Source organism: Podarcis muralis, chromosome 1 (genome assembly GCF_964188315.1).
Source record: "Podarcis muralis chromosome 1, rPodMur119.hap1.1, whole genome shotgun sequence".
NCBI lineage: Eukaryota > Metazoa > Chordata > Lepidosauria > Squamata > Lacertidae > Podarcis > Podarcis muralis.
Window position 1 is genome coordinate 113,009,176 of NC_135655.1, and position 12,720 is coordinate 113,021,895.

The following is a 12,720-nucleotide window of genomic DNA, read 5'->3' on the forward strand; positions in this document are numbered from 1 at the left end:
CCATTTCTAAGAACAAACATGCTCTTGTTGGGGTATTTCTCCTCCCCCAGCTCTGCCAGCTAAACTTCCCACCCACTGCGAATGGAGTGACAGGAACATCACTCCATTGGTGCTGCAGCAGAACATCCAAAATGAGATGTTCAAAGGGCAGGCAGTAGGAGGGACTGAGGCAATTTAGGACTCATTGAATCTCAATTCTCAAGCCAGTTTCACTGCTATCATGTGATGGATTCGGGCTCAATCATTGACCGTCTACAAGCTGGCAGAGTGGTTTTCCTTTCTTCTTAGAACCATGTTTGATTTTGCTATAAGCATGCTAAACAAAACCCACACAATATTTTTCAAGCTGGATGGATGTCCTTCTAAAATAGTGTTTTTTCCCCTATTGTTAAACTCTTGTATGAACCTTTCTTTACTTCATGCACCTCCCAGAGGCAAAACCACGTGAAGATGGGGGATTCCCATTGTCCAAAAAGCGCATATTAAATAGGAAAACATGATTGCAAATGGTACAAGAAGAGGAAGGAAAGTACCTTCTCCTTAAGAGGGCTCAGCTGCTTCAAGTTAAAGTATGAATGTGATCTTTGTATTCTCCTGAACAATGCTGAGTCATTTCCTCTTCCTTCACCTGCTTCCTTTTGTGTCCATTTACTCTTGGCTGAGTTCCTATTCTGTGGGAGAAGTACTATAATGGCAAACTGTTTGCAGTTTCTGATGCAAAGGCTTGGAAGCTTAAGTCTGGAGAAATCTCAATCACTAGCCTACTTTGTTGATTATTGATCCAGGAAGAGGGGATCGATAGTGTGAGGGAGACTTCCACATCTCTATACTAGGTGTAGCGAAAGTTGTACCTTGGAAGTTGAACAGAATCCGTTCTGGAAGTCCGTTTGACTTCCAAAGTGTTCAAAATCCAAAGCGCGGCTTCTGATTGGCTGCAGGAAACTCCTGCAGCCAATCAGAAGCCCTATTGGATGTTCAGCTTCCAAAAACAGTTTGCAAACCGGAACAGTCAGTTCCGGGTTTGCGACGTTCAGGAACTAAGCTGTTTGACTTCCAAGGTATGACTGTAGTGGTAAGTAAAGGTAAAGGGACCTCTGACCATTAGGTCCAGTCGTGACAGACTCTGGGGTTGTGGTGCTCATCTCGCTTTATTGGCCGAGGGAGCGCCGGCGTACAGCTTCCGGGTCATGTGGCCAGCATGACTAAACCGCTTCTGGCGAACCAGAGCAGCGCACGGAAACGCCGTTTACCTTCCCACCGGAGAGTTACCTATTTGTCTACTTGCACTTTGACATGCTTTCGAACTGCTAGGTTGGCAGGAGCAGGGACCGAGCAACAGGAGCTCGCCCCATCGGGGGGATTCAAACCGCCAACCTTCTGATCGGCAAGTCCTAGGCTCTGTGGTTTAACCCACAGCGCCACCCGCGTCCCTGACTGTGGTGGTAGGGACATGAAAAATAAAACCAGGTTTGGTGTTACCAGTATTACTATTCATATGTGGAAGTGGAGCCCATCTACATGTTTTGAAAAAGCCTGGAGTCTTCTGCTAGGAGCAGTGGAGATAGGTCCATTAGGGCAAAAGGGGCTCAGCCCTACCCAAGTGCCCAGTAATTTATTTATCCTTCCACAATCCATTTCAAGGTCCCGGATATTTTCCCTTCAATCTTGTGTTTCGTAGCCAATCCGCGTTCTCACCACGCAGCTAATCTCAATCCAAAAAGATTGCTATGATTAGACGATTCCGCCCATCTGTCTTCCTATCATGTCTACCAGCTCTTTGTTCTGGCTGGGCAGTTTTACGATTACCACAGCACTGTGTTGAACTCATCCCAATGAATTTCTTTCTTCAAGCGCCATAGAAATGTTTCCACTTATGCCAAAATCAGTTGCTGCAAAGGATATAGAATGATTTTTGTTCTATATACTAGCCATTACAGATTGCTTAATGAGCCATTGAGTTCACCTACCGATGAAGTCAGAAATGTGAGGAAATAAAGTGGTGGCAAAAATAGAAATTCCTTTTCTTCTACTTCCTTATAGAACTTGAAAATATATCCTGTGCCTTGCTAAAAAATCTACTTATACACAAAGCTGCTTTAACATAGTTTCTGGTGAAGGTTAGAAATGGAGATTATTAAATCGTCAGATTGAATAAGCTGTACTTAAATACATCTCAGAGAGACACTGGTCCTCTGCAGCCTCAGTATTGATCCATATATGGCAAGCTGTAGCCTCTTTCTCTTGCCAATTTATGATGTATCTAGTCATGGAATATACTTTGTTCTCAGCTACAAAAGGCTTGGAAACTGTCCTCCTCCTTAATTTAAAGTTTAAAATTAGTAATGGATGAACTTGTTTTAGAGAATATATATATTATTTACTGAATAATTTACTGAATTTTTATACTGCCCTGTACCTGGAGGTCTCTGGGTGGTTCACAGAATAAAATCAAAATATAAAACCACAGAATACACAATCAAAACAAAAACAACCTAATAACGCCCCCCAAAAAACTCCCCACAAATGAAAAGGGCATAGGATATATGCATTACATCTTTAAGCAGAGCAAAGCGCACCCAATGGGGGATTTTTACCACTCTGGGGAACTGTGTGTAGCCCCAGAGAAGCTTTATAGCCTTGGGAGAGAGGGAGCTGTGGAACCCTTGAGCATATCTCACCAAGCGCTAGGAAACTTCTCCAACAAAAATTCCCTGTAATTTTTGCAAAGGCTCCCCCCCCCCCTAATCTTTTAGGTCTATGGTAAGTCCCCAAAAAACTTTCCACCTAGAAACCACAGTGTTTTAAAATGCAAATTACAGTTTTCAGACGTTTAGGAGGTTTTTCTGTTGCTGAGTGGTTGGTCATCGTCTTCTGCTAACCAAATAGCTATTTTGGGTTTACACATTTAACAAAGCTTTGCCCTTTTTATTTATTATCTATTGTTGTTGTTGTTGTTTAGTCGTTTAGTCGTGTCCGACTCTTCGTGACCCCATGGACCAGAGCACGCCAGGCACCTCTGTCCTCCACTACCTCCCGCAGTTTGGTCAAACTCATGCTGGTAACCTCGAAAACACTATCCAACCATCTCATCCTCTGTCGCCCCCTTCTCCTTGTGCCCTCCATCTTTCCCAGCATCAGGGTCTTCTCCAGGGAGTCTTCTCTTCTCATGAGGTGGCCAAAGTACTGGAGCCTCAGCTTCACGATCTGTCCTTCCAGTGAGCACTCAGGGCTGATTTCCTTAAGAATGGATGCGTTTGATCTTCTTGCAGTCCATGGGACTCTCAAGAGTCTTCTCCAGCACCATAATTCAAAAGCATCAATTCTTCGGCGATCAGCCTTCTTTATGGTCCAGCTCTCACTTCCATACATCGCTACTGGGAAAACCATGGCTTTAACTATACGGACCTTTGTTGGCAAGGTGATGTCTCTACTTCTCAAGATGCTGTCTAGGCCTGTCATTGCCCTTCTCCCAAGAAGCAGGCGTCTTTTAATTTCGTGGCTGCTGTCACCATCTGCGGTGATCATGGAGCCCAAGAAAGTAAAATCTCTCACTGCCTCCATTTCTTCCCCTTCTATTTGCCAGGAGGTGATGGGACCAGTGGCCATGATCTTCGTTTTTTTGATGTTGAGCTTCAGACCATATTTTGCGCTCTCCTCTTTCACCCTCATTAAAAGGTTCTTTAATTCCTCCTCACTTTCTGCCATCAAGGTTGTGTCATCTGCATATCTGAGGTTGTTGATATTTCTTCCGGCAATCTTAATTCCAGCTTGGGATTCATCCAGCCCAGCCTTTCGCATGATGTATTCTGCATACAAATTAAATAAGCAGGGAGACAAAATGCAGCCTTGTCGTACTCCTTTCCCAATTTTGAACCAATCAGTTGTTCCATATCCAGTTCTAACTGTAGCTTCTTGTCCCACATAGAGATTTCTCAGGAGACAGATGAGGTGATCAGGCACTCCCATTTCTTTAAGAACTTGCCATAGTTTGCTGTGGTCGACACAGTCAAAGGCTTTTGCATAGTCAATGAAGCAGAAGTAGATGTCTTTCCATAGTTCTTCAGGCACTCTGTCCACCAAATCTAAATCCTTAAACCTGTTCCTCACTTCCACTGTGTATTCATAAGGGATTTGACTTAGATTGTATCTTACCGGCCCAGTGGTTTTTCCTACTTTCTTCAGTTTAAGCTTGAATTTTGCTATAAGAAGCTGATGATCTGAGCCACAGTCAGCTCCAGGTCTTGTTTTTGCTGACTGTATAGAGCTTCTCCATCTTTGGCTGCAGAGAATATAATCAATCTGATTTCGATGCTGCCCATCTGGTGATGTCCATGTGTAGAGTCGTCTCTTGTGTTGTTGGAAAAGAGTGTTTGTGATGACCAGCTTGTTCTCTTGGCAGAACTCTATTAGCCTTTGCCCTGCTTCGTTTTGAACTCCAAGGCCAAACTTGCCAGTTGTTCCTTTTGTCTCTTGCCTCCCTACTTTAGCATTCCAGTCCCCTATAATGAGAAGAACATCCTTCTTTGGTGTCACTTCTATAAGGTCTTGTAAGTCTTCATAGAATTGGTCAATTTCAGTTTCTTCGGCACCAGTAGTTGGTGCATAAACTTGGATTACTGTGATGTTAAAAGGTCTGCCTTGGATTCGTATCGAGATCATTCTATCATTTTTGAGACTGCATCCCAGTACAGCTTTCGCCACTCTTTTGTTGACTATGAGGGCCACTCCATTTCTTTTACGGGTTTCTTGCCCACAGTAGTAGATGTGATGGTCATCTGAACTGAATTCGCCCATTCCCGTCCATTTTAGTTCACTGATGCCCAGGATGTCAATATTTATTCTTGCCATCTCATTTTTGACCACCTCCAACTTACCCAGGTTCATGGTTCTTACATTCCAGGTTCCTATGCAATATTTTCCTTTACAGCATTGGACTTTCCTTTCGCTTCCAGGCATATCCGCAACTGAGCGTCCTTTCGGCTTTGGCCCAGCCGCTTCATCAGCTCTGGATCTACTTGTACTTGCCCTCCGCTCTTCCCCAGTAGCATGTTGGACGCCTTCTGACCTGAGGGGCTCATCTTCCAGCGTCATAACTTTTATATGCCTGTTGTCTTTGTCCATGGAGTTTTCTTGGCAGGATACTGGAGTGGCTTGCCGGTTCCTCCTCCAGGTGGATCACGTTTGGTCAAAACTCTCCACTATGACTTGTTCATCTTGTGTGCCCTGCTCGGCGTAGTTCATAGCTTCTCTGAGTTCTTCAAGCCCCTTCGCCACGGCAAGGCAGTGATCCATGAAGGGGTTATTATCTATACTTTCTTTTTAAGTTACAAACCAGCGTACAGTTAAAAGCATCAAGTATGTAATGTGATCTCAATGTACTTTTTGAAGCCTATAGGGGAGAATGTGCATTTCATTATGACTGAGTTGTGCACAACATAATGTCCTAAATAGAGTGTCTTGAATGATTATTTTGATGGCGAATCTTTTGGCAATTTAGGTTATGTGCTTCAGTACACTTGTGAAGAATTAAACAGAAGTTAAGCCTGATTTGGAAACATGTGATTAACTTCGCATATAGCTTCTATTTTAGCCCAGTATCTCTTCCACTTGCGTGTACTTTTGCTATAATGCATCCATAGAAAAAGGACACGTATCATATTTCATTACAATATTTTTCAAAAACTGTTCATTTTGTCTATAAAAAAAGGAAAACGGTTTTAGTGCCAATTGGTTAATAGTGAATGTTATTTTTAGTTCAAACTAACAATTATTTATTTTACAGGTGGGAAGGATCGAAGAAGTGGCCTCATTCTGACAATTCCATTATGCCTTGAACAAACAAATATGGATGAGCTGAGTGTTACTTTAGACTACCTGCTAAGCATACCAAGGTGGGCATGCCCTTTAAAGCACCAAATAGTATCATTTTGCTTCTAAACTAAATGGTTTTTTTTTTATAGATACCACCATATTTTCTTGAGGGGGTGTATCTCATTATGTGATATATGACTTAAATAAAAACTGTTTGCAAAGCTCTTGGAAAGAGCAATGAGTGCCTCGCTAAAGCTTAAGCAAGTAAATAGATGGTGATATATGTCGTGATAACTGAACTATGCCTTTTATGTTTTGAATGTGTGTCTTTTTTGCAGTGAAAAGTGTAAAGCTAGAGGATTTACCGTTATAGTGGATGGTAGAAAATCTCAGTGGAATGTTGTCAAGACTGTTGTGTTAATGCTACAGGTAAGATGCCTTCATGAATCTGTAGTGAAGAATTGAGTTCTGTGGAGGTTAATCTGTCTGTATTATAAGACATTGTTGTGCTTACTTTCTGGGAAAGTAGACCTTGTGTGATTTTACATGTTAAAAATGTAGAGTCTGATTTTTAAAACATATCAGCAAATCATGGTACTTTGATACTTTTGAAGCTGAAGTGAGTCTTGAGCTCTTTGCATGTACAGTGGTGCCCCGCAAGACGAATGCCTCGCAAGACGAAAAACTCGCTAGACGAAAGGGTTTTCCGTTTTTTGAGTCGTTCCGCAAGACAAATTTCCCTATGGGCTTGCTTCGCAAGACGAAACGTCTTGTGAGTTCTTGCGAGTTTGTTTCCTTTTTCTTAAAGCCGCTAAGCCGTTAATAGCCGCTAAGCCGTTAATAGCCGCTAAGCCGCTAATAGCCGTGCTTTGCAAGACGAAAAAACCGCAAGACGAAGAGACTCGCGGAACGGATTAATTTCGTCTTGCGAGGCACCACTGTAAAGGGAAGAGTTGATGACCTTTTCATTTGCAGTTTGCAACAAATCAGTTTCCTATTTTGTCCAAGTGCAGGAAACCATGGTTTGTAGGAACTGTGACAAACCAACGTTTTTAAAATACTGCTTTGTGAACAAACCTTGAGAATAAGCTTCCCATCTCTCACGCATAAGGAATGCTGTGATCCTGAGGACGTCCACAGCTTGAAGAAAGAAAGAAAACATGGCTTGTTGCTGCCTCTGAACTGAGTTGTAGTTTGGGAAATTTTTTGGAAGCGTTTTGATTCCCTGGACTCAGTTCTTAGTTTCAGTAAGGCTGCTGCAGGTATAAGTTAGTTTTTACACCATCCCTAGAAATCCTAGAATTGCCTCTAACAGTGCAACCCATAAAGGAATAGGATTGGGCTTTGACGTTTATTATCTCAACTCCATGTCATTTCTTTTTTCAATTTCTGGAATAGCATGTGCAATTTCCCCCTGGTATGGCTAGGTTTTAACAGGGACTGAACCTCATTGGGTCAGGTCCTGCCTTTTGAATCACTTGGCCGATAGCAGTCTTGCTGGAATCATCCCTGGTTCTTTTTAATATGGCCTTTGCAATATGGTGTGTTGTTGTTTTTTTGTTTTACAAACCAGTTTTTATTGGCACGTTATTGGTGCTTTTATTGTTGTTTTCATAGTATTATGTTTTTATGCTGTGTACCACTTTTGTTATATTTTCTATGGAAGTACATACATAAAATTGGGAAGAGGGAGCAGCAGTTGAGGCTGCATTGGAGATATGACGCAAGAGTTGCTCATAATTATTTATTCTACTTGAATGAACTGTCCTCTACTTGAATGTTGCTATTTCTAAATAGACCATCGTTAGAAAGCACTTGGCTTTATGAAAATCTTTAACAGATGTTGCCTTAATGAGATTTGACATTTTGACCCCAAACCATTTTTTGTCAAGTGGCAAGACATACTGCTTTCTTCCTTTTTAGTTCTGTATGAATGCACTTTTACAGGATGTGTGCTGTCAAGGTCGTTGAATAATAAGCACTTTGTTCCTGCCGTCTGTCTGTTTAATAAGTTGTGTGTGTTTCCTCATAGAGAGGCAAAATTATGAAGGGACTTGACAGGCAGAGGAAACAACTGTGAATCACAAGGAATTTTTAACAGTTTTCATTTGTGAAGAAAGGCTATCCTGCTGCTTAAATGGGTGGAATATAGAATCTAAACTGCATAAAGAAGACTGTCCTTAACATATACAGTCGTACCTTGGATCCCAAACGCCTTCGTACTCGGGACGTTTTGCTCCTGAATGCCGCAAACCCGGAAGTGACTGTTCCGGTTTGCGAAAGTTTTTTTGGAACCCAAATGTCTGATGGGGCTTCCACAGCTTCCAATTGGCTGCAGGAGCTTCAGCCAATCAGAAGCCGCGCTTTGGTTTCCCAATGTTTTGGAAGTCAAACAGACTTAAGGAACGGATTCCGTTCAACTTCCAAGGTACGACTGTAATCGGTCATATAGAACAAATCATCTTATAGTTGATACTTAAATGAAATTCATTAAGTTTGAAGGCCTTGGCCTCTTTCAAAAGAGACATTTATCAGACTCTGATATTGAGCGGACTTAGGCTTCACTTACCTGGGAATAAGTCCAGCTGAGCTCAGTGAATCTTGCTCCTGGGACAGACATGTATAGGATTGCATTGTTAGTGTATGTCTTGGGTTGCTTAAAACTTTTCTTTAAGGTACCAACTTATTACCAGTTACTTTCTTAGATGTGTTGAGTGGTCCATAAAGACCATCTAGCTCATTGATGTTGTCCACAGCTTTTGATAAGTGCCAGATTTGCTATCACCACTGTTTCTGTTGCTAGAAAGTTTCCTGTACATCTAAATGCTATCTGTGCAGGTCTAGGTTACCACACAGTAACTAATGAGTTGTATTTCATTTAAGGTTTTGTATCTTTCATCTTCTTAGAACGTTGTTCCAGCTGAGGTATCACTTGTCTGTGTAGTAAAACCGGATGAATTCTGGGACAAGAAGGTTACACACTTTTGCTTTTGGAAAGAGAAAGATAGACTTGGCTTTGAGGTATGTGTGTCTGCTTCTTCATTTGTCAGATGTGAACACCAAAGTTGCACATGCAACTGAGTAAAAATTGATCGCTTATAATAGCTACTAATCTACAATGCAATTACCGAATGATTCATTTGGCGTCACAATAAAACTCACTACAGTGGGTTTGCAGTACTTTGTTGTATTAGTTAGTAAGTGTAATTAGTCTGATCATTAGTTCAGACTTGATCATTAGTTCAGACTTACCACGAGACCTTCAAAACATTTTCAATGATTATAGAACATTATCACTTGAAAGATAATACTTTGCTGCCATGAATTTAACTAACTCCTGTTATTAACCTATATTATAGTTACTCAGAATATTTAAGGTGGATTTTAATTTGTCTGCATTACAGTTTATTGTAACTATTTCTCACTGAACAACTCCTTGTACCAGCACTTTGTCTTTTGATATTAAACAAGTGCAAAAGATTTGGACAGATCAAGAACTGAAGCATGTTGACTTCAGACAGATTCAAGTCTTGTTCAAACCAAAGCAGGACTTCTCTGGCAGACTCCAAACCAAAGCAGGGATTGCCAAAGTGATTTGGGGAGATTCAAATGTGCCTGCTAAAAGCAAAACTTTTATCTCCAAGTCTTCTCTAAAAGGAAAATGCCAGGGTGGGGAGAAGATGAGGGAAAGTTCCTTTTTGACTAACAGGTCTCACATTTAATCAGAGGGAATGGGTTGTGTGTGTTGCTGTGTTGTTGTTTTTTACTAGAGCTGTCCAATCACAGTGCTTTGGGGAAGGGATGCTGAAATAATGTATTGCTTGTTCTTGTATGTTCTGTTCTCTTTGCTAGTTTTGTTAGTGGTGCTTGCTTGGCAAATGCTGGGCATTCAAGTCCTTCTGCCTCTATGCCACATACCTGCACATCTACTCTTGCCAAATCAGCTTTGAACGTTCGTTTCCTTGAGTTTCAGTGGCATTTGGGTACCATTCAAGCCTGACGCTTATTTCTTTCGTTGATCATACCCCTTAGCCCCGGCACTTAGCCTTCTGAAATTTTGCAAGCTACTTTCCTAGGGGCCCCTAGGATGCAATTTTCATAATAAAATTGGTTCCCACAAAAAACACAGGGAGTAGAGTCCCTTTTTGTTCTCTCTTCACACTTACCCCACCCCTAAAAAATCAATTTTGAAGATGCTAAGCACAAAACCTCATGGAACTGTTGGTGCATAACCTCATGGGCTTCTTACTTGGAGAACCTTTCTTATGTACGTTCCCTTCATACAAACAGAGCAACAGGAGAGATTCAGTAAATCCTTTATAAATACCCCAGTAGGTTGCAAAGCCCTAAAGCCTATCTCTGCAGAAAAACTGTTGCAACTACCCTTTCGACATGTGACATGATTGATGCTCTTAGAAGATACTAAGAAGCTTGCAAATTTTATCCACTTCTGTCGGAAAAAAGATGTTGGGCTTGCTTTTTAAAGGTGCCTAGTCAAAAAACCCCGGGACCTGTATCTCTTTAAATTGGCAGGGCTTTTGCACTCGCAAGGGGCTACTATGCCTGTGAATTTCACCTAATTTCATGAAAAAGAATAAGAAATACAAACATTAATAATAATGAGGAGGGAAGTTATAGCATTTTTTAAAAATCAAACTTCCACGTAATAGTGAATGGGGGAAGCACAAAGCTTAATTTATCTGAACCTGGATTCAGACTCAAACCTAATTAGGTTGTTTTCTGAAATGCTGAATTGGGTCTGACAACATCTGGAATGCACCGTGTTGGCTACCCTTGTCAAAGTGAAATACATATTTTGAAGTTGTTTTGTGGAGGTGTATCTAATGTCATCTGGGCCCTTGGTTTACTTGTAATAATTGTAAAAAATGGCAACCTTCTGTAGTTTGAAATTTACTTCTGATAAATGTTTTCCCCTATGACTGATCTGTCTCCTACTATGTCTTGGCACTGACAATTTTCCAGACATAATTAACAGAATGCTTGAAGTAAAAATCTGATGTACTAATGAGCCTGGGATAATATCCAGATTCTAGCACTTTTAAGAAATGTGGGCAGTTTTTATTATTTGACTTGAAGGTCTAATTCAATATCAGTCACTTAATCATAAAAATGTATTCAATTAAATTTATAATGGAGAGGCTTTTAATTGAGAATTTTCAGTGGCCATGTGGATAATTTCTGCTGCTGTAGCTGAACCTCAATTATGAAGATAAAACCTTGTAAGTTTAAATGATACAAAATTACTGCACTGAAATTTACATGCGTTGGTTTCCGTAATTGAGTTCCACTATAGTCTGTTGAAAATGCAACAGGAAACTAGGGAACTAATTGGTGTGGTCTTTGTCTTCATAAGAATGTTACAAATGGATGTGATATGTTCACAATAAGGGATTTTCATGGCTAGAGTATGAACTTGTGACTGCAGTATAAATAGAAAGAAAAATGCTTTCACTGGACCTACTTTTGTGATGTTTGTGTAGATAAGCTTGCTGAGGTAATGCATTTCATATCATCTAGTACAAAAGTGTATCCAATTGTTTTCTAGTGTAAGAAATGTCTATTCAGAATTAAGTCCCACGGGTATTGTCTTCAACAACATCCATGGCTTATCCGATGATGGCGCAGTCATTAACAAAATTGACAATTGCAATGATTTTACGAAATTTCCATTTCTTTCAAGGATAAAGAGCTTGCTTGCTATTTCAGCAGAATTTCATTAACATGAGCGGAATTGCAGCTGTCTGTTGATATGAAGCTCTTGGTAGAAAGAAGGAAAAACACTGGGGAACTGAATAGAGCAGGGTTAAGCCCTATCACCACCGTTCTTGCTAGCCATGAATAGCACCATAGGGGTGGCCATAGGAAGCCAAAAGGGAAATAAGAGCTCTCAGGCATAAATTATTGATGCTGTTTGTCTATACCACCATCTGTCCAGTTATATCTTGATTCTCAAAGAAGCTTCATCTTGTCACTATAAATTGATATCGCACCCAAGTCTGTTGCCAAATAAGCCATTTGCACTCAGGTGTTTTTTCTTTTTCTTTTCACGATTCTCCCCGCCCCAAAAATCAATGTAAAAAATGGAAACTGTAATATTGTATATAGCCTTCCTGTTGTTGACCCTAAAGCGTCTTCACATCTTGTGAAAGGAAGGTGTAAATTCGCATAAGGAGCAGGAAAAAGCATTTGGTGTGAATGGCTTCCCTTTGGAAAAGATAAGATCTGGTATAATAGCAGTGGTTAATGTAATTTCTGAGGGGAGAGTAGCTTGAGATGCAGATGCAAAAGATAGATCAAACTAAAAGCTTTTAATGCCTAGGGCATTGTTAACTGAACAGTTTGGAAATTATTTTTAAAAAGCAGCATGGTGTCCAAATTAATTTTTTTACCATGAATATGTTTAAGGATATCTACATTAATTAGGGGGGAAGCATACTTTCTGATATGGTGCTGTGGGTTAAACCACAGAGCCTAGGACTTGCCGATCAGAAGGTCGGTGGTTGGAATCCCTGCGATGGGGTGAGCTCCCGTTGCTCGGTCCCTGCTCCTGCCAACCTAGCATTTCGAGAGCACGTCAAAGTGCAAGTAGATAAATAGGTACCACTCCGGCGGTAAGGTAAACGGCGTTTCTGTGTGCTGCTCTGGTTCACCAGAAGCAGCTTAGTCACGCTGGCCACATGACCTGGAAGCTGTCTGCGGTGAAACGCCGGCTCCCTCGGCCTATAGAGCGAGATGAGCACGCAACCCCAGAGTCGGTCACGACTGGACCTAATGGTCAGGGGTCCCTTTACCTTTTATACTTTCTGATACAGTCACACCTTGGTTGTTGAACGCCTGTACACGTACGTTTTGGCTCCCGAACGCCGCAAACCCGGAAGTAAGTGTTCC

At 41.1% G+C, this 12,720-nt stretch overlaps 1 protein-coding gene across 4 annotated transcripts in view; it reads left to right on the forward strand.

Annotated features, from left to right (window-relative positions):
* SESTD1 (SEC14 and spectrin domain containing 1) overlaps positions 1 to 12,720 on the forward strand; it is a 59,929-nt gene that overhangs the window by 19,400 nt on the left and 27,809 nt on the right. For all 4 annotated transcript variants that reach the window (XM_028748398.2, XM_028748389.2, XM_028748382.2 and 1 more), the window contains exons 4-6: positions 5,783 to 5,891; positions 6,150 to 6,240; positions 8,719 to 8,832. In XM_028748398.2, coding sequence (XP_028604231.1) covers positions 5,783 to 5,891; positions 6,150 to 6,240; positions 8,719 to 8,832 — 314 coding nt within the window. The remainder of the gene's footprint in view (positions 1 to 5,782; positions 5,892 to 6,149; positions 6,241 to 8,718; positions 8,833 to 12,720) is intronic.